Here is a 25,496-nt window from a genome sequence, read left to right on the forward strand (position 1 = left end):
AACAATAAGTGCTGGAGAGGGTGTGGAGAAAAGGGAACACTCTTCACTGTTGGTGGGAATGTAGATTGATACAGACACTATGGAAGACAGTATGGAGATTCCTTAAAAAACTAAAGAATAAAACCACCATATGACCCTGCAATACCACTCCTCAGCATACACCTTGAGGAAACCAAAGCTGAAAAAGACACATGTACCCCAATGTTCACTGCAGCACTATTTACCATAGCTAGAACATGGAAGCCACCTAGATATCCATTGACAGATGAATGCATAAAGAAGCTGTGGTACACATACACAATGGAATATTACTCGGCCACAAGAAGGAATGCATTTGAGTCAGTTCTCATGAGGTGGATGAACCTACAGCTTATCAAACAGGGTAAGTCAGAAAGAGAAAAACAAATATTGTATACTAACACATATATATGGAATCTAGAAAGATGGTACTGATGAAACTATTTGCAGGGCAACCATGGAGACTCAGACATAGAGAACAGACTTATGAAGATGGAGGAGGAGGAGAAGGACAGGGTAGGATATACGGAGAGAGTAGCATGGAAACATTCATTATTACCATATGTAAAATAGATAGCCAATGGGAGTTTGTTGTATGACTCAGGGAACTCAAACCAGGGCTCTGAAACAACCTAGAGAGGTGGGATGTGAGGGAGGTGGGAGGGGGGCTCAACAGGGAAGGGGCATATGTATAGCTATGGCTGATTCATGATGATGCTTTGAAGAAACCAACACAATACTGTAAAACAATTATCTTTCAATCAAAAATAAATAAATACAAATAAATTGCATGCTCCTTTTCTGTTATGTTTCTTTCATTATATCTGCAAAATTCATTCATATTATGTGTTAGTTCAGTTCAGTAGTCGCTCAGTTGTGTCCGACTCTTTGCGACCTCATGGACTGCAACATGCCAGGTTTCCCTGTCCATCAGCAACTCCTGTAGCTTACTCAAATTCAAGTCCATTAGGTCAGCGATGCCATTCCAACCATCTCATTCTCTCTCATCCCCTTCTCCTCCTGCCTTCAATCATTCCCAGCATAAGGGTCTTTTCAAATGAGTTGGTCCTTCACATCAGGTGGCCAAATTATTGGAGTTGCAGCTTCAGCATCAGTACTGCCAACGAATATTCAGGACTGATCTCGTCTAGGATGGACTGGTTGGATCTCCTCGCAGTCCAAGGGACTCTCAAGAGTCTTCTCCAACACCACAGTTTAAAAGTACCAATTCTTCGGGACTCAGCTTTCTTTATAGTCCAACTCTCACATCCATACATGACTAAGGGAAAAACCATAGCTTTGATTAGATGGACCTTTGTTAGCATAGTAATGTCTCTGCTTTTTAATATGCTATCTAGGTTGGTCATAACTTTTCTTACAAGAAGTAAGTGTCTCAACTTCATGGCTGCAGTCACCATCTGTAGTGATTTTGGAGCCCCCCAAAATAAAGTCTCTCACTGTTTCCATTGTTTCCCCATCTATTTGCCATGAAGTGATGTGACTGGATGCCATGATCTTAGTTTTCTGAATGTTGAGCTTTAAGCCAACTTTTTCACTCTCCTCTTTCACTTTCATCAAGAGGCTCTCTAGTTCTTCTTCGCTTTCTGCCTTAAGGGTGGTGTCATCTGCATATCTGAGGTTATTGATATTTCTCCGGGCAATCTTGGTTCCAGCTTGTGCTTCATCCAGCCCAGCATTTCACATGATGTACTCTGCATATAAGTTAAATAAGCAGGGTGACAATATACAGCCTTGACGTACTCCTTTCCTGACTTGGAACCAGTCTCTTGTTCCATGTCCAGTTCTAACTGTTGCTTCTTGACCTGCATACTGATTTCTCAGGAGGCAGGTCATGTGGTCTGGTATTCCCATCTCTTGAAGAATTCTCCACAGTTTATTTTGATCAAGACAGTCAAAGGCTTTGGCATAGTCAATAAAGCAGAAATAGATGTTTTTCTGGAACTCTCTTGTTTTTTTGATGATCCAACAGATGTTGGCAATTTGATCTCTTGTTCCTTTGCATTTTCTAAACCCAGCTTGAACATCTGGAAGTTCATGGTTCACGTACTGTTGAAGCCTGGCTTGGAGAATTTTGAGCATTACTTTGCTAGCATGTGATATGAGTACAGTCGTGCGGTAGTTTGAGCATTCTTTGGCATTGCCTTTCTTTGGGAGACATTATGTGGAACTCTAGCTTATTAAACTGCATGTTTTTTTGGTTAGGGGTTGAAACAGATTTTGAGGGACTTGAAGCTAGTATTGGTGTTCATACAACAATATGGTGTTCATACCAAGAGAAAAGATAAGAAAAGTTGTTTTTCTTAATTTAATAAAAATGTATGTCCATATATGAACACATTGCTATGCCTACTGCCAGCCTAGGAAGAGATCAGGGCAAGCCAAGGACTTAAAGTTTAGCTACTTTGGCTTTATGAAAAATACACTCTGGTTGTGGTATTTTATTGTAAAGATATTCAACAACTTATTTACCTATTCTGATATTGATGGACATTTGGTCTAAATGCTGTGGTTATTATGAACTGATCTTCCAAAAACATAAATGTGTTCTAAGGTAGCATTTGAATGCAGAGTTCCAAAGAATAGCAAAGAGAGATAAGAAAGTCTTCCTCCATGATCAGTGCAAAGTAATAGAGGGAAACAATACAATGGGAAAGACGAGAGATCTCGTCAAGAAAATTACAGATACCAAGGGAACATTTCATGCAAAGATGGGCTCAATAAAGGAGAGAAATGGTATGGACCTAAAGGAAGCAGAGTATATTAAAAGAGGTGGCAAAAATACACAGAAGAACTGTACAAAAAAAATCTTCATGACCCAGATAATCACGATGGTGTGATCACTCACCTACAGCCAGACATTCTGGAAGGTGAAGTCAAGTGGGCCTTAGGAAGCATCACTACGAACAAAGCTAGTGGAGGTGATGGAATTCCAGTTGAGCTATTTCCTAAAAGATGATGCTGTGAACGCGCTGCACTCAATATACCAGCAAATTTGGAAAACTCAGCAGTGGCCACATGACTAGAATAGGTCAGTTTTCATTCCAATCCCAAAGAAAGGCAGTGTCAAATAATGCTCAAACTACTGCACAATTGCACTCATTTCACACAGGAAAGGAAATGGCAACCCACTCCAGTATTCTTGTCAAGAGAATCCCGTGGACAGAGCAGCCTGGTTGGCTGCCATCTATGGGGTAGCACAGAGTTGGACACCACTGAAGTGACTGAGCAGCAGCAGGAGCACATGCTAGCAAAGTAATGCTCAAAATTTTCCAAGCCAGGCTTCAACAGTACATGAACCGTGAACTTCCAGACATTCAAGCTGGATTTAGAAAAGGCAGAGGAACCAGAGATCAAATGCCAACATCCATTGGATCATTGAAAAAGTAAGAGAGTTCCAGAAAAACATCTGCTTTATTTACTATGCCAAAGCCTTTGTCTGTCTGGATCACAACAAACTGTGGAAAATTCTTCAAGAGATGGGAATGCCAGACCACCTGACCTGCCTCCTGAGAAATCAGTATGCAGGTCAAGAAGCAACAGTTAGAACTGGACATGGAACAATGGACTGGTTCTAAATTGGGAAAGGAGTGTGTCAAGGCTGTATATTGTCACCCTGCTTATTTAACTTATATGCAGAGTACATCATGTGAAATGCTGGGCTGGATGAAGCACAAGCTGGAACCAAGATTGCCCGGAGAAATATCAATAACCTCAGATATGCAGATGACACCACTCTTATGGCAGAAAGCGAAGAAGAACTAGAGAGCCTCTTGATGAAAGTGAAAGAGGAGAGTGAAAAAGTTGGCTTAAAGCTCAACATTCAGAAACCTAAGGTCATGGCATCCAGTCACATCACTTCATGGCAAATAGATGGGGAAACAGTAGAAACTGTGACAGATTTATTTTTTTGGTCTCCAAAATCACTACAGATGGTGACTGCAGCAATGAAATTAAAAAACACTTACTCCTTGAAAGAAAAGTTATGACCAACCTAGGCAACATATTAAAAAGCAGAGACATTACTTTGCCAACAAAGGTCCATCTATTTAAGGCTACGGTTTTTCCCTTAGTCATGTATGGATGTGAGAGTTGGGAGTATTAAAAAAGCTGAGCGCTGAAGAATTGATGCTTTTGAACTGTGGTGTTGGAGAAGACTCTTGAGAATCCCTTGGACTGCAAGGATATCCAACCATTCCATCCTAAAGGAGATCAGTCCTAAATATTCACTGGAAGGACTGAGGTTGAAGCTGAAGCTCCAATACTTTTGCCACCTGATGTGAAGAACTGACTCATTTGAAAAGACCCCGATGCTGAGACAGATTGAAGGGGGGAGAAGAAGGGGATGACAGAGAATGAGATGGTTGGATGGCATCACTCACTCAGTGGACATGAGTTTGAGTAAACTCCGGGAGTTGGTGATGGACATTGAGGCCTGGTGTGCTTCCATCCATGTGGTCTCAAAGAGTTGGACACAACTGATTGTCTGAACTAAACTGAAGCTAGAATTGTCCAATATAACTGCAGTCAAGGAAATGTTTTATATTTGTGCTGTTCAATACAGTAGCCACTAGTCATGTTTAGACACTGAGCACTTTGAATGATGGTTAGTACAAATGGGCAACTGAATTTTAAATAAAAAAAAATTATATCAATTTAGATTTAAATGGTTACTTGTGGCTAGTGACCACTGTATGGGACAGTGCAATTCTAGAGTGTATATCCAAGCGTGGAATTGCTGGGGCATAAGGCCTGTGCATATTTAACTTTTGTAGCTATCATCTGTTTTCTAAAGTGATTTTAACAATTTACTCTGCAGGCAGTTTATATGATTTACTGTTTTTCTACATTCCCAAATTCTTGGCATTGTCAGATTGTTTAATTTCAGCTATTCTTATGGGTGTGCAGTGGTCTCTCATTGCTTTTTTAAATGAGATTTCCATATTATTCATGATGTGGTATATGCATATGGCTATTTGAATTTCCTCTTATGAGAAGTAACAGTTTAAATCTTTGGCTTATGTGCTACTGTGTTATCTATCATGCTCTTATTGATTTATTGGTGTTCTTTATGAATTATATAATCTAAATACAAGTTCTTTGTTGATTATATATTTTTCAAATATCCAACCACAGAAAGGTTTACACAATACTGATATCCAAATCTTTTTCCAGGTCAGTTAAAGCAAAATTTCTGTGGGTAGGGTCAAGACACTTTTAAAAGTGTCCCAGGTGATATTAATCTGACTATGTGAGAGGAACAGATTAGAATTTAGTGTAAGAAATGATGTGTTAAATATCAAATCGATCTCTCTGGAGCAGTTATGTTAGTGGATATGTGGACCATCTCTGGAGTCACATGGCCTGAGTTTGCACCCAGGCTCTGACAGACTTTAGACTTAACTTACTTCAGTTTTTTTCATTTATAAAATTGGGTAATGATATCTACCAGATACCACCCTTATGGCAGAAAGTGAAGAAGAGCTAAAGAACCTCTTGATGAAAGTGAAAGAGAAGAGTGAAGAAGTTGGCTTAAAGCTCAACATTCAGAAAACTAAGATCAAGGCATCTTGTCCCATCACTTAATGGCAAATAGATGGGGAAACAGTGACAGACTTTATTTTTCTGGGCTCCAAAATCACTGCAGACGGTGATTGCAGCCATGAAATTAAAAGATGCTTACTCCTTGGAAGGAAAGCTATTATCAACCTAGACAGCATATTAAAAAGTAGAGACATTGCTTTGCCAAACAAAGTCTGTCTAGTCAAGGCTATTGTTTTTCCAGTAGTCATGTATGGATATGAGAGTTGGACTATAAAGAAAGCTGAGCACTGAAGAATTGATGCTTTTGAACTGTGGTGTTGGAGAAGACTCTTGAGAGTTGCTTGGACTGCAAGGAGATCCAACCAGTCCATCCTAAAGGAAATCAGTCCTAAATATTCGTTGGAAGGACTGATGGTGAAGCTGAAACTCCAATACTTTGGCCACCTGATGCAAAGAATTGACTCATTTGAAAAGACCCTCATGCTGGGAAAGATTGAAGGTCAGAGAAGAAGGGAACAACAGAGGATGAGATGGTTGGATGGCATCACCAACTCAATGGACATGAGTTTGAGAAAACTCTAGGAGCTGGTGATGGACATGGAGGTCTGGTGTGCTGCGATTCATGGGGTTGCAAAGAGTCAGACAAGACTGAGTGACTGAACTGAATTGAACTGATGTACCAGATAATCCTTATGAATTCTAAATAATTATATGTACTGTGTATGACACATAGCAAGTGCTCCATAAGTATTAATCATAGTCATCGTCATCATCACCATAGATTAAATTAACTGCCTTAGAAAGTAACAAGAGGCAGTATTAACCTCAATGGGACAACATCAGTAACCTTTCACTAAGATCAGGAACAAGGCAAGATTGATTTCCCTGTCTCTTTCCCTATTTGATATTATTCTAGAGGGATCAATGAATACAACTAGAGAGAAGAAATTAAACAGAAGCATAAGTATTGATAAAGAAGAAGTAAAACTACTCTATATGTTGATGGTATGATGATACACTGAGAAAATCCTAGGTAATTAATGATAACCAATGATTTTATTTAAAAAATAAAATAATGTAGTAGTATAACAGATATATTACTAAGAGGCAGAAATCTATATCTTTAATACACACAAACAGTAACCATTTAGAGTACCTGACATTAGAGAAAAACCTCATTTACAATTAAAAAAAAAGAAGATCAAATGTTCAGGAATAAACCTAACTAAAATGTGTAAAGCTTATAGGAAGAACATTTTAAAATCTTTTATAAGAAAGATACAAGTGTGCACTAGAACAAATGAAAAGGATAGGACAACTTAACGTGATAACATTGTCTTTGGACCTACTTATAAACTTAACAATATCCTGATAAAGCTTTTTTAAAGGAAGTAAACAAGTTGAAAAAAAGTTGTTATGGAAAAGCAAGCATGAGAGTAGCAAGAAAAATACTGAGAAAGAAAAAAATAAGGGGGATGGGGAGGTCAGGACTACTAAACATTAAAATTTATTGTACTCTAAGAGTCTCTCTAATTGAAACAGTGAGATACCAGTGCATGAATAGACAAATAGTGGACTAGAATAGAAAGACCATAGGTGGAGCCAACTAAATGTGGAAATTAAGTATTAGATAAAGATAATGTCTCAAAACACTGTGGATAATATTTAAGTTTTAAATAAATGCCTTCTTTTAGTAAATAGTGGGTAAACCTTTGGAAAAAAGATAAAATTATATTCATATGTTATACCAAACACAAAAATAAATTCCAAACAGATTGGAGATGTAAGTGTAAAAACTGAAACCATACAAGTAAGAAAACTCGAGTGAACTCCATTTAAAATTGGCTTTCTACTCTGGTCATCATGGTCATCATCAAAAAGTCTACAAACAACAAATGCTGAAGAGGGTGTAGAGAAAAAGGAACCCTCCTACAATGTTGGTGGGAAGGTATATTGAAGCCACTGTATACAGCCATTATGGAGAATAGTATGGAGATCGCCTAAAAACTAAAAATTTACTGTACAGTCCTGCAATCCCACTCCTAGGCATATGTCCAGAAATAACTGTAATTTGAAAATATGCACCCCAATGTTCACTGCAGCACTATTCTCAATAGTCAAGACAGGGAAGCAACTTAAATGTCCATTGACAGATGAAATGAATAAAGATGTGAGATATACATGTATACACACACACACACACATATACATACACACCATGGAACATTACTTAGCTGTAAAAAGAATGAAATTATGCTATATATAGCAACATGGATGGACCTGGAGACTATCATACTAAATGAAGTAAGGCAGACAGAGAAAGACAAATATCACATGACATTACCAGTATGTGGAATCTAACAAAATGACACAAATCAACTTATTTATAAAGCAGAAATAGACACACAGACATAGAAATCACATTTATGTTACCAAAGTGGAAAGTCAGGGAGGGATAAATTAGGAGGTTGGGATTCACATGTTTATACTATATAAAACAGATAACCAACAAGCACCTACTGTATAGCACAGGGAATTAAACTCAACATATGCTAATAACATAAAGAAAAGAATCTGAAAAAGAACGTATAACAACCACTGAGCTGTGCGTCTGAAACTAACACATCGTAAAATAACTGTACTTCAATAAATAAAATTAAATTAAAAAATCTGAATTCTAAATCCAGAGACAAGTAAATAAAAAATTGATATTTTTACTATAAAAATATTTAAAATTGTACATACTACAGACAGCATAAGTAAAGTTAAAAGACAAACGGCAAACTTGGGGAAATATTTACAATATATGTCACAAAGAACTAATATCCCCAATATGTAAGGAACTTTTAAAAATTAAAGGCTAAAGGGACAAAAATCCAATAGAAAAGTGGGAAAAGATAAAAACAGACAATTTACAAAAAACAAAAAAGGTAAAAAGGCTCTTAAATGAAAGCAATTTAAACTCATTTATATTTATGTAACTATAATTTGAAACAACCCTGAGATAGCATTTCTCTACTATCAAACTGGCAAGAACTAAAAAGCATGATAATACATTCTATTATTGAGGAGGTGGTGGAAAGGGTCTTCTGTTATACACTGCTGGTGGCAGTGCAAACTTGTATGACCATTTCTAACAAAATTACACTTAATTCTTGATCTAGAAATTCTAATTCTAGGCATTTATCCTAAAGATACACTTCCAACAATATGAAAATGCATTTGCATAAGATTATTCACTGCAATATTATTTTTAATTACAAAGTATCAGAAATAATCTAAGGCCCATATTAGAGAGTAGTGGAATTAACTATAGTGTATCTACACTATAGATTATTATGCAGCTATATAAGGAATGAGGAATATCTCTATGACTGATATACAGAAACTACTAGGACATAACGAAAAAAGCAAAGTACAAAAGAATATATGTAAAGAAGAATAAGATAAAAGAGGATATGTATGTATCTGCTCTTTGTACAAAAAGAAATACAGGATGATTAAACTAGAAAGTATGATATTGATTATTTACGGGGGATAGGTGGATACAGGTGGTAAGAATGGGAAAGAGGAGTGAGGGCGGATGGTCTCCCTTTTCAACAGTTCTGACTCTTGGAAACACATTAATTATTTCACATGCTGCTGCTGTTTAGTTGCTGAGTCATATCGAACTCTTCGCGACCCCATGGACCATAGACTGCCAGGCTCCTTTCTCTGTGGGATTTCCCAGGCAAGAATACTGGAGCGGGTTGCCATTTCCTCTTTCATGGGATCATCCTGACCCAGGGACTGAACCTTCATCTCTTATGTCTCCTGCATTGGCAGGCAGGTTCTTTACTACTGAGTGACCTGGGAAACCCAGTAATTTCACATACTTAAGCATAAATAATCAAAATCAAAAAGAATGTGAGAAACTCGACATGTAATACAAAATTAAGGGAATGGAAATGAAAATAACCTAACTAAAAGTGGACAACTGTGTCAACTCTAAGGTTAAAAATAGAAAGAAATATACACAACTATTATATCTGAGTTAATGTTTTTTCCCACACTAGTATGGATTAGTAGTTCTTAAATATTTATTTATTTAGTTTTCTTAGTTGCAGCACATAGGATCTTCGGTCTTCACTGCAGCATGTGTTTTCTTTTAGTTGCAACATGGGACTTCTTCAGTTGAGGCATGTGAACTCTCAGTTGCAGACGTGGGAGTCTAGTTCCCTGACCAGGGATCAAACATGGACCCCCTGCATTGGGAGCCCTGGATCTTAGTCACTGGGCCACTAGGGTTAGCGTTTCTAAAACTACTTTATGTGTATATCAGGATTGAGCAGATAAGTAAATAAATTTGTGGAGAATGAGAACCAGTTTTTTGACTCTCAGAAAAAGAAAAAGGAAGGGTTTGAATGAATGCTGTGATATTCAATTGGACTTGGAGCTATCAGTTTAAACTTATGGTTTTAAATGATTTTTAAAGAGAAATTGATATGGAAATACACACACACACACAAGCATACATACATATATTCCTAGATCTGTTCAATGATAGGGTCTAGAAGCAAGACATCTCAGTAGCAATAACTATAACAATAACTAGAACCCAGATGTTGGTTTCTAAATCCCATTCTTTAAAAAAGGAACTAGAACTCCTTAGGAAAATGATTGATTCTAGGGATGGGTCAGGAAAAATACAAGATGATACTGACTAATACCTTGTACTGCTAGAAAGTAAGGAAGTGCTAAAAGAGACAGAGAATGGCATGTTGAATAGATAAAGGCATCAACCTGAATAAGTCAAAATAGCCCAATGGCCAAATGTAGGCTAACTGGAGTAATAAAATAAATAATAGTATTGCTAATAACATATAGATTAAAATAAGTATCTATGATCTCATACTAACACAAATAACAGAAGAAGAGATCTTTTTTTTTTTTTTTCTTGCAGGATAATTCCAACAATAAATATAGAAGAAATTATAGAAACAGAAAAGCACTTTCACATAATAATTGTTACAGGCAACATTCATCAACCAATGCTAAAATTAGTGGGCAATAGTATGATAGGAAACAGAATATTTGCATAGCATGGCCTCAAAAATATCTCCCTACAAAATAGTTATAATTTACAAAGGGAAAAATGGTAACTTTACATAAAGAAATCTGGCAGGCACCACTAAGTGATCAAAGTTTATATCATTGTCATAAGACATATCAACATCATGAACCTCTTGATATGGTGTGCTGGGGAGGGAAAACATCACTTCTGTGTTATTTTTGTCAAAAATTTGTAACTTCAATTTGATTAATAGAAAACATGTGTTAATTACAAACTCAAGGATATCCAAGAAACAAAGCAAAGTGAAACAAACTGGCTGGTTGTCTTCAGATGTGTAAAGTCATCTGTAATAAGACACAGAAAGACTGGGATTGCTAAAGACTGAAGAATCTGAGGAGGCATGACAGCAACTGCAGTAATGAATTGAGGAACAGGTTCTGGACTGGAAAAGAGGACATCAGCAGGATGCTAGTAAAACTGAAATAAGGTCTATAAATTAGTTATTAATTCCCTAATAATTACATTATCATCATGTAACATGCTAACATTAATAGAACTGGATGAAGGATATATTAGAACTCTCATAATATTTTTAAAACTGTTTTGTAACTCTAAAGTGAACTCATAATAAAAAAGGTTTAAAAATGTAGTGTTTCCAGCTACTTGAGTTCAAATAAGGGATAACAATTGGAGCTGTAGAAGAGATTTAAGCCATAACTGGGCGGTTCCAACACAAAGCCTTTAAGGTTTAAACCATGAGGATTTTTTGAGGATATTAACACAATCCTTAGCTTAAAAAGTGAGTAAGATTCTACATAAGCTTTGACCCAATGCTAATCCTCTTGAATCCATAGAAATTGAACAGTTAGCTCAATTTTACTTCATTTCAGCAAATGGTACATGCTGTGAGGATCACAAAATGTGTTATGAAATATTCAAATTAGTTTACAATGAAATTTCCTTAGTTTCAACTTTCAAGACTTTAAATACTTGAGAACAAATTTACATTTGTCAACAAATTTTAAACCACACTCTAAACAGCCATTCTCAACTATACCAGATAATCACACAAATGGCTCAAACAATTTAAATCAGGTGAAAATTATACTCTTAAGTAGAAAAAAGCAGATTTCAAAACAGTACACTACAATCCCATTTCTGTCAAAAGTGAAAATATATGCTTAGGAAAGAGCCTAAAGGTTTATATGATAAAATGTAAATAGTGATTAACCCTGGGTGGTTAAAAGTGGGTGTTTTTCTTCATTTAGCAGCAATCTCTAAACTTTTTCTACAATAATTATATTACCTTGTAATCATAAAACAAAAAAGATTATAAATGTTTTGAAAAAAAGAAAGCAGTGTAACAATTTTCAGATCTCTGACCAGTGAGTGGAATTAACAACTCCAAACTAACAGATGTAGCTAAATATAAAGAATCTATATTCCAAACACTCATTTTGTGTTAAGATGAGGCTACATCTTTGCCTTGAGGCTACAAACAGGAGGTGATATGTGAGTTTTCCCCTTATGTCACTTCAGTTTAAAATGTCAAAAATTAGTCAGAGAACAGGTTTAAGCATTTGCAATTATCAAGGTGACAGTGTCAGAGGAAACACTAACATCTTACGCTTGATTTAAATTTTTAATAGTTTATTTTTTAAAATGAAAAGAGAAGATGCACTTTTTTAGGGAGAGGAAAGAGATAAGTATACTGGGGTATTCAAGTCTTATTTCACTTTGGGGGCATATATTAAGTGAAAAGGATTGATTTTGCCCCATTCTTTTTTTTCTTTTTAGCGCATTTCTTTATTAGAGTTTCGATGTTACAGTAACTCAAATGTCTTATCCCCACATTCTCTTTTTACTTTTAAAAAATTAATTTATTTATTTTAACTGGAGGCTAATTACTTTACAACATTGTGATAGCTCTTAACATACACTGATATGAATGACTTTGCCCCATTCTTTAATATCCATCTCTTGGTGATTAGATGTTAAAGCTGTACTTAAATATTAGAAAGAAGTACTTAACTTTGATTTGTAAAACTGTTTTTAGATAGTTAAAACATTTTCCTTAAAATTAAAATTTCTTTGATTTCCCCAGTGACTTTAAGTTAGTTCTTGCTGGTTTATTCTTCATTATTCCAAATGGTTTGTATGGCTAATTAAAAAGCCAGTCACTTCCAGCAATTGACTCTCATTTGAGGATTGTTTCAGAATCTATTTTTCTATGTTCTACTGGTGTAGTAGAGGACCTTCCATCTTTTAAATGCTATGATGATACAGAATTATAAGTGGGACTAAGTGCATGTTAACAGCATATCTTTGTTGCTAATTCATAGTAATAAATGAATTTCTAGGGCTCTAAGACAACAAATTAAAAGAAAAGAAAATGAAATCCATGGATAACCTGATGAGATTAGTATTACAAGAGAAAAAGTGATCTCCAATAAGTTACCAAGTTATTTTATAAGTACAGTTTTCTTTATTCAGAGATGACAAAACTTTGTGGTTCTAGAAAATCATTATGTCATTTGAGGGACAGTCATACCACGGCAACTGCATTAAAACTTTGTAACCGAAGACCTCTGACATTTCCATTTTTTCCCTGAACTTTAAAACAATAAACTGCTTAGAATTCAACCTACTAGGGGTCCAAAAACAAGCAATTGTGTGGCTAAGTATAACACTGAGTTTTAGTCTTACAAACACTCTCACCTCTGATACATTTCGTTAGACAGCATTTAAACCTACTCAAGTCATTCTACTACCCTTTTCTTTATAACTTAACCTTGATCTGACACTCTCACGCCTACCAGAATTTCCAACACGATATACTGAGAATGTGTTTACTTGCATAAACGCTAAAAAAAAAATAAGCAACGTTTATTATATTCTAAAAAAAAAAAAAAAAAAAAGGGCTTCCCAGGTGGTGGAGTGGTAAAGAATTTGCCTGCCAGTGCAGAGATGCAGGAGACATGGGTTTGATCCCTGGGTCGAGAAGACCCCCTGGAGTAGGAAATGGCAACCCATTCTAGTATTCTTGCCTGGAGAAGCCCATGGACCTTGTGGGCAACAGTTCATTGGATTGCAAAGAGTCAGCCACAACTGAATGACTGAGCACATTGTAAAAATATGGTGAAAGTGAAAGTGAAGTCGCTCAGTTGTGTCGGAGTCTTTGCGACCCCGTGGACCCACCAGGCTCCTCCGTCCATGGGATTCTCCAGGCAATAATACTGGAGTGGGTTGCCATTTCCTTCTCCAGGGGATCTTCCCAACCCAGGGATCGAACCCAGGCCTCCCACCTTGCAGGCAGATGCTTTAACCTCTGAGCCACCAGTGAAGCCCCAAAATATGGTAGGGATAGTTAAATACATTTTAAATCAAACCTGTGTTTTTTATAGCCCCAAAACAAAGAACATGGATAATTCAATGAACTGATACATTGAGCCTAAATATTTGTAAATACAACCATAGAAGATAAAAGGATAGTGTTTTCAGAATTACTATAATATCTACCAAAGTTTAATGTATCTATTAGATATATAAGTTAAGTTGATTTCAGAGCAAAGAAAGAACTTGGAAGGAGAGAATGAAAGGAAAGTGCTAAGTCATTACCTTTTCCCATGAAATATCTGCTGGTGAAGAACAGTTAAGAGTTAAAACCAATCTTTGGTCAGAAGAAAAGCTTTTCAACCCTAAAACACATTTTGGTTATGATGTTAACCTGAAAGTCCATAGGTGATTTGCTAAGGAAAAGTCATACCAATAACATCAGCCTGTAACTTAAGGACTTCTTGCTGTCGTTTTTAAATTTATGATAGTATTTCATTTAATTTTAATTAGTCTATTAAAATATAAATTTACCTTTCATTGTATTATCTATTTTACCATTAAATATTTTTAAAGGATCATTTAAAATCAGCTTCCTGAACTATTTGCTCTTCACAGATGTTACAATATTAATACTTAATAAGCAATCTTTGTAGTTGAAAGATACTTGGGTTGATCAGCATTTTGTGCTTTCCATGTATCATTTTGGTTTTTGATTTACAGAGGTTTGTAAGTTGTACTTCACTATTCTCACAAGACAATATACTTAGATGTAAGCACTGTCTGATCCTTTTACATATTCCCCCAAGTCTAGGAGAATGGATTATATTCTCCAAAAATATAACTAAGGCTTTTAAATAAGAGCTGTAAACTGTGATAGTTGAGGCAGCATTTCCCATTGTTTTGACAAAATAAATTAGAAAATGAAGTCATTTAAAGGAAGGTAGTATGGAAAAAAACACAGGTCCTACCCAGAAATGATGCTATCTTTAGGAAACTCAAAACAAGCAAAACTAATGAATATATTATGCTATAAATACACTCATTTGTGATAAAATAGTAAAACCAAAAAGCATGAGCAAGGGTCAAGATAGCTGTAACTGATGAGGGGTAAGCATGAGGGTGGAAAGGGGAGTGGCACAGGGCACTGTAGCCCCAAGTCACTGGGGCGAAAGTGGGTGCACACTGGCGCATATGCACACTCACTTCATCATGAATATTACTCAGTTTTTAAGTGCGAGAGAACCAGGAGGTTTAGATTATTTAGGAGCAAATTGAGGATAATATCGTAGGGAGTCCCCTTTTAGCTGGGATACCACATTGTTTTAAAAATGTGTGTGTCCATATATACGGAATTTAGAAAGATGGTAATGATAACCCTATATGCAAAACAGAAAAAGAGACACAGATGTACAGAACAGACTTTTGGACTCTGTGGGAGAAGGGGAGGGTGGGATGTTTCGAGAGAACAGCATTGAAACATGTATGTTATCTACGGTGAAACAGATCACCAGCCCAGGTTGGATGCATGAGACAAGTGCTCGGGGCTGGTGCACTGGGAAGACCCAGAGGGATGGAGTGAGGAGGGAAGTGGGAGGGGGGATCAGGATGGGGAATACATGTAAATCCATGGCTGATTCATGTCAATGTTTGACAAAAACCACTACAATATTGTAAAGTAATTAGCCTCCAACCAATAAAATAAATGAAAAAAAAAAAATAAAAATGTGTGTGTCCTGTCAGTGTGTCCACACTGACATAACAATGTGTCCTGTTAGTAATATACTTTTTATGATATTTTTCAATTTACAGTAAATATTAGTGATTTTTTTGATATCCAATCATTGAAAACTATGTGTAATTATTTTTAATCATATGTTTTTTATGCTTTGTTTTATTATCCAACTTTTAAAACTGATGATATCAAAGTAAAACTAGTAGTTTTAATTAATTAAGAAGAATAAAGGAAATCTCAGATTATTCTGTTCATATTAATAACTGGTGCTTTGTGGTCATGTTTTAGATCAATGATTGCATTATTACTAGTGGATATTTGAAGAATTATATTTTTAATTTCAGAGACTATGGGCAAGTGGATTTTGATTTACACTGTCAGGCAGAAAAAGGTATCTTTTCCTAGTAAATCAATTGTGTGGAAAGCAAGGGCAACTTTAATTATCAGATATGAGCATTTAGAAGAAAGAACAATCTTATATCAATGTCACACTATGATTTTAATAAAATAAGTACTCCTCACCATTCTAGGCAGGCTGAAATCTAGGAAAGAATGAGATGAGCTTAAGGTACAAATTCTTTCATTAAAAAACACTATATAAATATTCTTCAATCCTTAAAAAGATGGAACATTAAGCAGGGTTTTTGTAAAGGTTCACTTGGGTGTATTCTGAAATAGATCTTTTTTTTTTCCTTGCTGAGTATTAGAGGGACTAATTTCAGCAAGATTAATATGTAAACTATCTAGTACAGTTGCAACAGGACTATTTCTTCATCACTAGTTGTATAAACATTTGCCCCCAAACCTCTTTCAGGGACTTGTGTAAAGTTTTCAGGTGAAGAAAAATAAAACCTGTAAGTTAATTAACTTGAGATAAGTTTCAAGGGTCTAGTCTGAATTTATATGGGTTACATTAGAATAGAATGCTTTACCCTTCTCAAAAAGCATATTTAACTCTGCCACTCCCCAAATATAGAACTTGAATGAAAATATAGAACTAATTAAAAACATTTAGAAGTCCTTCAAAAAGACACGTTGAAATAAATCTAATATTATGGAAATTAATTGAGGCAAGTGAATACCATCTTGAATGAAATAAACAACTGATAATTTTTCTGCATGCTGTCATGCTTGGGCTCATTTTTACTTTCCAATAATAGCAATCTTTACTGTACCTGACGAGGGGTTCTTTCTGATTTACTCCTACACCATTCCCAGTCTGAAAGGTCGGGTTTCTGACTCTCTTCGTGAGAAAGTCTTCTTTCTGGCCCTTCCAAAAAGGTGGTTTCACTATGTTTAACACCACCTTCTGCTTTTTCAGAGAGCAGTGGATCAGCACCTCTTTCCCCGTGGGACTCCCGTTCAGCTTCTGCCATGTCAGTGTTTGCGCATCTGTTGACGCCTGACAGTGTGGAGCTGTCCAGAGAGGCCGTGGTGCTGATCTCCACTTTGATGGCACTGAAGATGCGCGTGTCTCTCTGAGGGTCTTTTGTAGCTGTGCACTCATAGTTCATGAGATTGTGACAGGCTGCAGAATTTTCATCATCATCACAGTAATCTTCATGTGCTATTTTATAAATTCCATAACTTTGCTGAAAGGATAGATTGAATTCAAAGCATCTCCTCTTGGCTATGTAAAAACAAAAACAAAATCCCATGATTAGGAAGGTAGATGTAAACAGCAGTTGAATATACAAAGGGAATAAAAATAAGAAGGTGAGTTAAACCCGATTAGTATGAACTCTTAAAATGATCTTGTCAATTATGCAGAGCAATAGTGCCTCACAAATTCAAGCCATCGTATTATTCTGGGCCTAATTGTTGTCACTTATATAATGAAAGGCTTGAGATACATACAGCTCCAGAACTCTGCAGTCTTTAAACAAGTTTTATTTAAAATTTTAACTATAAGTTTTAAAAGTCTCATATATTTTCAGTTTTAGGTTTAGCTATATCGGTCTACCAATTGCGCATTTCTTTATTTGAGGATAAAATACATAGTTTATAAATTTTATTTTATTTATTTTATTAATTAGGAAGCTCTTAATAGAGACTTCTTGGTGGTCCAGTGGTTAAGAGCCTGCCTTTCAGTGCAGGGAACGTGAGTTCTATCCCTGGTCTGGGAACTAAGACCCCACATGCATCAGGGTAACTAAACCTGCACGCCACAAGTAGATTGCCCACACTGCCACAGCTACTACTGGACCCATGTGCCACAGCTAGAGAAAGCCTGTGTGTCCAATGAAAGATCCGCATGATGCAACGAGGTTCCCACATGCCACAACTATAACTGATCACAGCCAAATCAATAAATACACACAACAAAAGCAATTTATCCTTAAAAAAAAACCTCAAAAGCAAAACTTTCAATATTCTTTGAGCTATTCAGCTGGCAATACCAACAATAAATATAACTGCTTTCAATATTTTGATGTACATCATTCCTGACATTTATATTTATAAATGAATACATTAAAAAATTAGATAATGATGAAATAGTTTTTAAACATTTAAAAATAGCATGAATAATTTGAAATGAATTGTAAAAATGTGCATATATTTATATTTCTATGAAATGAAGCATTTTACAACATGTCTATATCTTATTAATTACAAGATGAATTTAGCAGGAATGCATAAAGCTTTCTATGGTTTAAGTCAGATGAAATATGATGATATCCTATATACACTACTACTAGTTGGTGAATACAATATAAAGTTTTAGTAAAATAACAAGAGAGAATGTGACAGAAGTGATATAATTGTTTCGTGTGAATGTCATTAAATACTAGATAATTTTTGAGTATTAAGAATGAAGCTATATCAAGATGGTAGACAAAATACAATGTAATATTTTGATTTTCATCTTCCAAACATGGCTCATTTCAAAACTTTTTTCTACTTGGATAGCTCTGTGTTTTATAGCACACACTTAGCACACATTGAGAGATCCTTTGGGGAAAAGTTTATTGCAAACTATAAACTTTCTATGAAAACAACAGGAAAAGTTTGATTTATTTCATAGTACATCCTTGTGTCATTCATATGCTGATTCTATTACTGAAATTGTCTCAGAACTGAAGATTTACAAACCAATTCCATGGACTGAAAGATAGAATTTATAGTTATCATTCATTATTTGAGCCAAAAGCACTCTTTGTTTGAGCCAGGACACAAACGAAAATTTCTATTCAAAGAAAATAGAAAAGTAGAAACAGATGTTAACACTATCCAGTGTCTCATTTAGAGTGCTACTTAAGTTTTTCTAATAATACAGTTCAGTAAAATTAAATTAGAATTCTTAGTTTGTTTTAATAGTGTGAAAGCTGAATAAAGGGATGTTTCAATTATTGATAGGTTTTCTTTTGCTCTAAAATAAGATACAAAGTGACAAGTGGTCAATTCAAGGATATTAAGCAAACAAAAACTGTCATAAAACCCCAATTTTATCACACAAATTGATATCTTATTAGCTACACATCACCACTATGAAGCATATAAAGCAAAAATGAGCAGGATTTTTAAAGAACGAGTTCAATGGACAATCCACCTCCATGTTATGAGGTGCAAGAGGGAGTCTGAGGTAGGCTTCAAGAAGGAAGTCTGATCTTGAAAGATGGGGAACTAGAGCATTCCAGGGCCAGTTAGGCACAAGGGTCATGTCATTTAACAAAACAACAACCCTACATAATAATAGGCAAATGGGTTCTATTTTGCATTTGAGAAAACTGAGGCTGATAAAGGAAACCTAAGATTACTTACTTAAAGATTTGAATTTAAAGCTGTCTCCAGAATTGGAGTTATTAGCCTCTATGGGAAACTGCTGTACTGCTAATCAGACCCTTGAGAGAAATATGTTAATAAAAGCAGAATGTCCCCAATATGCTATCTTTAAGTTAAGGGACTCGATGGACATGAGTTTGAGTAAGCTCCGGGAGTTGGTGATGGACAGGGAGGCCTGGCGTGCTGCGATTCATGGGGTCTCAAAGAGTCGGACACGACTGAGCAACTGAACTGAAGTTAAGGGAAGTATGTTAATTATAAGATGTAACCAATAGAAATATTTCTTGTTAGTTACTTTTCCTTAACACTAGAGGTAAATTCTACTAACTAATGAAGGTAATAGGCTGTAACAATATAACAGGGTAGACAATAACTGACTAGTAACTTACAAGAAGCTTAAGGACCATCAGGGTAGAGTCAGGATCTTTTGGAAATCAATACTACACTTATGAGAAATAAGTACACTGTTACATTTGTTCTGGGGCTTCCCAGGTGGCACAATGGTAAAGAATCCGCCTGCCAGTGCAGAGAATGAGTTCAATCCCAGGGTGGGGAAGATCCCCAGGGGGAGGAAATGGCAACCTACTCCTACTTCTTGCCTGGAAAATTCTACAGACAGAGGAGCCTGGTGGGCTTATAGTCCATGGGGATCACAAAGAATTGGACACAACTGAGCACACACGCTCATTTGTTCTGAAAAGCAAAGCCCTATTTAGGACAAGAAATAGCTCTAGTCTTCTGATTTTAATCACATCTTGCTAATGACAATTTTAGACATAATATGTCACCAGATACTTTGACTTCACCAAAAAAACGGAAGCCGAAAATTTGATTTTTATACTCAGAAAATATTTTACTTGAACTGTTTAATTTTAAAGCAAAATGGGTGTGAAAGCCACATCCTATCCATATGTCTGCCACCTGAGATCTCTGTTTTAAAACCATCTAGCTTTAAAACCACTTTTGTCGAGACATTAGTAATACAACAATTAGATTATTGTTGAAAACAGGAGAGAACTATTATCCCTGGAAACTTCATTTTCTGGTTGCATGTCTCTCAGTTTCCATATAGTGAAGCTGAGATGTAGAATCATGTTTATATCATATTTATGGTAAATATGAGTTAGGAAAAAATGTGTTCCTTTTCTTGTTCCTGGAGTTTTCAGCAAAAAAATAAAACAACAACAACAACAAAAGTTAAAGGGGGGACATTAATTTGTTAGGAGAAAAAGCTTAACTGTGAAACTGGAGCCATCAAAGTACTCTAACTATATAGAATCAAAGTACTATATCAAGTAACTGATCAAGCTCCTGCCCTCCTGAGGATGAGCCATCTTTGGAGTTTCAAAATTGTGTGTCATCCTAGCAATAGAAAAATTTACGGTGGGTCAGACAGTGAAAATACACCATTCTTATTCTTATAATTTCCCTGTGGCAGAGACTGGGATCAAAAGAGAATGAAGCCATTTTTAAATGAATGTTTCTCACGTTTTATTTTTGAAGCCATGGTTCTCTAGGCTTACATTTCAATGTCTTCCCAGAATTTTTACATCTTTCCCTGTATTGCCCATACAAATAAAGGCAATGGGAATTTTAGAGGAAAAATATTATTTTGGTCTTGAAAGGTGTGGTTCTAATCTCAAACATGAGATATTAACTGGCCTGCTGTCGGTTCTTCTTTCTTGTGCAGTACCAGAGAGACTGCTTCCCAGCCGTTTTATAGAGATAGATATGTTGTGCTGCTTTGTTTTTGGCATTGACAGAGGTGTCCTTCAGTTCTTAAAAGAAAGTGAAAGTGAAGTCGCTCAGTCGTGTCCGACTCTTTGTGACCCCATGGACTGCAGCTCACCAGGCTCCTCCGTCCCTGGGATTCTCCAGGCAAGAATACTGGAGTGGGTTGCCATTCCCTTCTCCAGGGGATCTTCCCGACCCAGGGATCGAACCCGGGTCTCCCACATTGCAGGCAGAGGCTTTTTAACCTCTGAGCCACCAGGGAAGCCCCTTAGTTCTTAAAAAGACTGCTGTAAATTCTTCTTGTCTCTCTCACAATTTTAAATATATAAGGTGGGATTGGTTCATTAATTTAGTAACAAAATATTAATGTTTGATAGAATGGTAGAACTTTCAGGTCTGTAAGTAATTTTTATATGCTCTATGTTCTGTGTTTTCTATCAAAAAGATTTATTACTAATTTTCTGTGTCACTGTTGCTCTGGATATTAATCTCCAGAAGCACATACTTATTACAAGTTCTGTGGTTACTGTATTTTAAGGGCATAGATGAATTTGGCATCTATTGACAATAAAACTTTATGGCATCCTTAACACTAAAAAAATCTTCAGGTCATTTGAAAATTATCTATCTTGAATGTCATGAACACATGGAAAATGAGCAGTTCATGACTACTGAATTTTATAAAATAATCCTGTTGAAGAATTGATTGCAGAGTATTCTTTAATAGTCTCCAGTTTTTATAGCCCTAATATAGTCTGAGATGGACTGTTTTCATTCACTCTTTCTTCTCTGTTAAGCAAAAATATACTTGCTTATTCTGAGCTAAGGACAATTAATGGAAGAGTTAATTCAGCATACACTAATGCATTTATTAGTGTATTAGATATATTAAATGGTAGAACATCCTATCTTTTTTCTGGAATGACAAAAAAGATATCCTTTTCTTTCCTGACAGAGTAAAAACCTACAGATCATTCCTCAACTTTTCCTGTCTTGGTATAGGAACAATTACACTCTAGTGAGCTTTATAATGACTCCATTCCTGTTAGAGATGTAGTTTTTAAAACAGATTTTTTAAAAAAGTAACTAATGATGAGATTTATACATAAACATATATTGACAACTCTGCCAACCTTTGTCCTTTCTTGAAATTATAGGTATTGGGGGGGGGGGTTGTCATTTGTGTATATATGTGAATGTTTTTTAAAAGCAGAGGCATACACTTAAAATTTGTTTTGGACATGTTTTTAGGTGCTCCTATTGCTTACTCTGAAAACTTTCCAACACCCTGGAAGAATACAATCTGCAAAATAATGGAAATGCTTTTCTTTACTGTTCCACTCAATAATAATAAACTTTAATATAATGAATTGTAACTTTTCAAAGATGCAGGCTTCTCCTACGTAGACTTGGGAGGGGGATTTATTTTCTACTCAGAGCTAAGTGTTGTGGTGGATATAACATCTAAAGTCCTTTGTTGATTTCATGATGGGTTGAGTGAATTCTCTGAGCCACCAGGGAAGCCCCCCTCTTTTTTTAAAAACACCTAAAATAATCATTCAATGTACATGTAGTTCACAGAGTTGTTTTAAACCTGCCTCATTTAAATTTACTCCAACACTGTGCCGATAATTGTTTAACATTTCTTCCTTTTATGTACCATTTCACTTGTCCTTGGACTCTTCATCACCTACTAAGGCAACTTTCTCAATAGACCACCTTTCTGTATTTGACCCTCTGCATATTGTTCTCAACCTCCGCACTATCCAGGACTTACGTTTTTTCCCATCCGATGTCACTGCATATGTGTTCTGCTTGCAGTTGATGATGCAGCCACAGGGCAAGTGTGTCCAATGTTTAGACAAAACAAACACTGGAGTTACAGTGGCGGCCAGGAGGGTTAGCATAAAGCTGAGCATCTCAAAGGGAAGGCTCTGAAACCCCAAGATGTGCTGGACCACCATGTGGATCTGTAAAAGCAGAGAGCTTCAGACCTATCCCAGGAAAACGTTTTCCACTTTGCCAAGCCTTTTCCCCCAAGCATGCTGCCTCAGCTCCCTTCTCCAGGCCCCTTTGCTATCTGAGAGCTAGAAGCTCTGCTCCTGAGCTGGCATCATTGGTTTTGGGCTACCAGGATCCTTTGGGAAGAAGCCAGCTGCCCCAGACTGCACAGGCTTTTGAGGGTTTCCACTCTTGAGCACCTGGTCTGTGCTGGCTGCCAGCTCAAGTCTCCACCAGGAAAGCACAGTTCACAACATGAAAAAACGCTATCCCAGAAAACAGGCAAGCATCTGTGAATCCTGGACCTGGTACTCCAGATGTCCTTTGTCATATCCCTAGCCCCTCACCCCTGCCAGGCCATGCCCGTCACACCAGGGCACCACCTGCCACCTCTCTCCTCTGGCTGTCTCTTGGAGGTGTGAACAAAAGCCTGTTTTGTCTGCTTTCTGCTCTCTCTACTAGGGGTTATGCCTCTCCTCTCTTCCTGATGGGGACGGGCTGCGACTTATCTAGGGAGGAATGGGGCAAAGATAAGGGCAGGACAGAAGACTGGGGGAATAATAGAGGCATACACTGTTATCCTTCACTGACTCCCTCCTTTTCTGAATACTCCCAGACATTGCTCGGAGAGAGAACACCCTTGACCATGACAGACCTGGGAAAACTAAGTCTGCCGCGCTTGAGAGCGGTCCCCGCTTTCATAGGGGAGCCGAGAAGCACTTACAAAGGCTTCGCGGCTGCTAGTCCTACCCGTGAACTGCTTTCCTCCAAGTGCTTCCTTAAAACCAACCGAGATACCTTTGTAGGCGGACTAAACTGCACATCTCTGGGTGACCCTCCAAACCAGGGGCGCTGGTCTCAACACGCACTCACACTGTCTGGCACACACATCCGCACCCCGTGAGCAACCGCGCTTTTACCATCATGGGCAGCCAAAGGGTGACCTTTGTCAGCGCTAAGATCAAAGAAAAGCGCTTCTGCGCTACGCTCACGGTGAAGCTCCTGGTGCCAAAGAGAGTCCCCCGGTTCTCGCGCCTGCAGTCTCCAGCCACAGCGGCAGCTCCGTGCCCCGGCTCCTGCCCTGGCCCTGCGCTCCTCGCGGGTGGACCCGGTCCAAACGCGGTGTCCGAGCTCGGGGAGCATCCTCCAGAGCACCGCGGGGCCGGACCTGGAGCATCATCCGGGGACAGGGAAAGCACCCTCCCTCCAGTTGCAGGGGTCCCTGGAGTGGAAGCGCCGCGGGAAATTTCCTGGTAGTTGGCGTGAAGTCTCGGCGGCTGCTCGGAGCACAGCAACTGGTGAGTGAGCGGGACCGAGAGGCCGGCTAGTAGTCCGAAAGCCGACGTGTACACGGCGAAGAGGAGCAGCACGTAGGAGCTGGAGCAGTCGGCCAGGCAGCCCCAAGGCGTGCGCACGAAGGCGCCCCAGCCGCACAGGGGGAGCGCCGAGAGCAGCAGACTGGCTGCCCACACGGTCAGCGCCACGCCGAGCACCTGGCCGGATCTTCTGGAGGTTGCCTGGCTCCCCACAGCCCTGTGCATCGTGTAAAAGTTGTAGGAGACCAAGAGAGTCGCCTTCAAGTTGCTCGAGAGGCCCTGGCATAAATAAAGTAAGGCAGAGATGGTGCACAGAGACTGGAAGTAGTCAGCGACCCCATTTGGCCACTGCAAAAACATGAAGATGGTCACCGACAAGACGCTCATGAGATCATCCCCAGACCAGGAAGCCACAAGCATGGACACAACAGTTCTGTTCCGCATTTTCAGCAGAGAAACTAGTGAATAAATGCTGCCTGCCAGGGCTGCCAGAGTCATTAGGCATGTCAGGCAAAAAAGATAGATATTCACGGTTCCTGGCGGATTTAAAGGGTCTGTCGAATTATGGTTTCCTTTCCACAGGTTAGAGTCATTTGTTGATAAGTTACTGAGAAACACAGACATTATCCTTGGTCAATATTCAATTTCTTTTTCAATAGGTCTGTAAATAGTCTCACGATTAGTAAGCATGGCTGTTAGCTGCAAATCAAATCTCATTTTCTCCCACCAAGTTTCCCTCAAGATGTTCCACGGTCATTCCTGCAGAAAACGGTCAGACAAGTCTCCGTTAGACCTGACTCAACTCATATTTGAAAAATGGGTTCCACTTAAAGCAGCAATAAGAAACTTTTCAACATTTCAATAAAAAAAAAAAGCCAAAAACTCCCTCCTGAAACCAGCAAGTTTCAGGCATGAATGCAAAAGCTCCTCAAGTAGACTGGGAAACAATGATGTCTGGGTC

At 37.6% G+C, this 25,496-nt stretch overlaps 1 protein-coding gene across 1 annotated transcript in view; it reads right to left on the reverse strand.

Moving 5' to 3' along the window:
* GPR149 (G protein-coupled receptor 149) overlaps positions 1 to 25,159 on the reverse strand; it is a 79,638-nt gene extending 54,479 nt beyond the window's left edge. Inside the window, exons 1-3 of the mRNA XM_061167853.1 lie at positions 24,140 to 25,159; positions 22,996 to 23,188; positions 16,877 to 17,331 (exon numbers count right to left, since the gene is read on the reverse strand). Of these exons, the coding sequence (XP_061023836.1) occupies positions 16,877 to 17,331; positions 22,996 to 23,188; positions 24,140 to 25,159 (1,668 nt within the window). The remainder of the gene's footprint in view (positions 1 to 16,876; positions 17,332 to 22,995; positions 23,189 to 24,139) is intronic.
* Positions 25,160 to 25,496: the final 337 nt, after the last annotated feature.

This window comes from Dama dama, chromosome 19, assembly GCF_033118175.1.
Source record: "Dama dama isolate Ldn47 chromosome 19, ASM3311817v1, whole genome shotgun sequence".
NCBI lineage: Eukaryota > Metazoa > Chordata > Mammalia > Artiodactyla > Cervidae > Dama > Dama dama.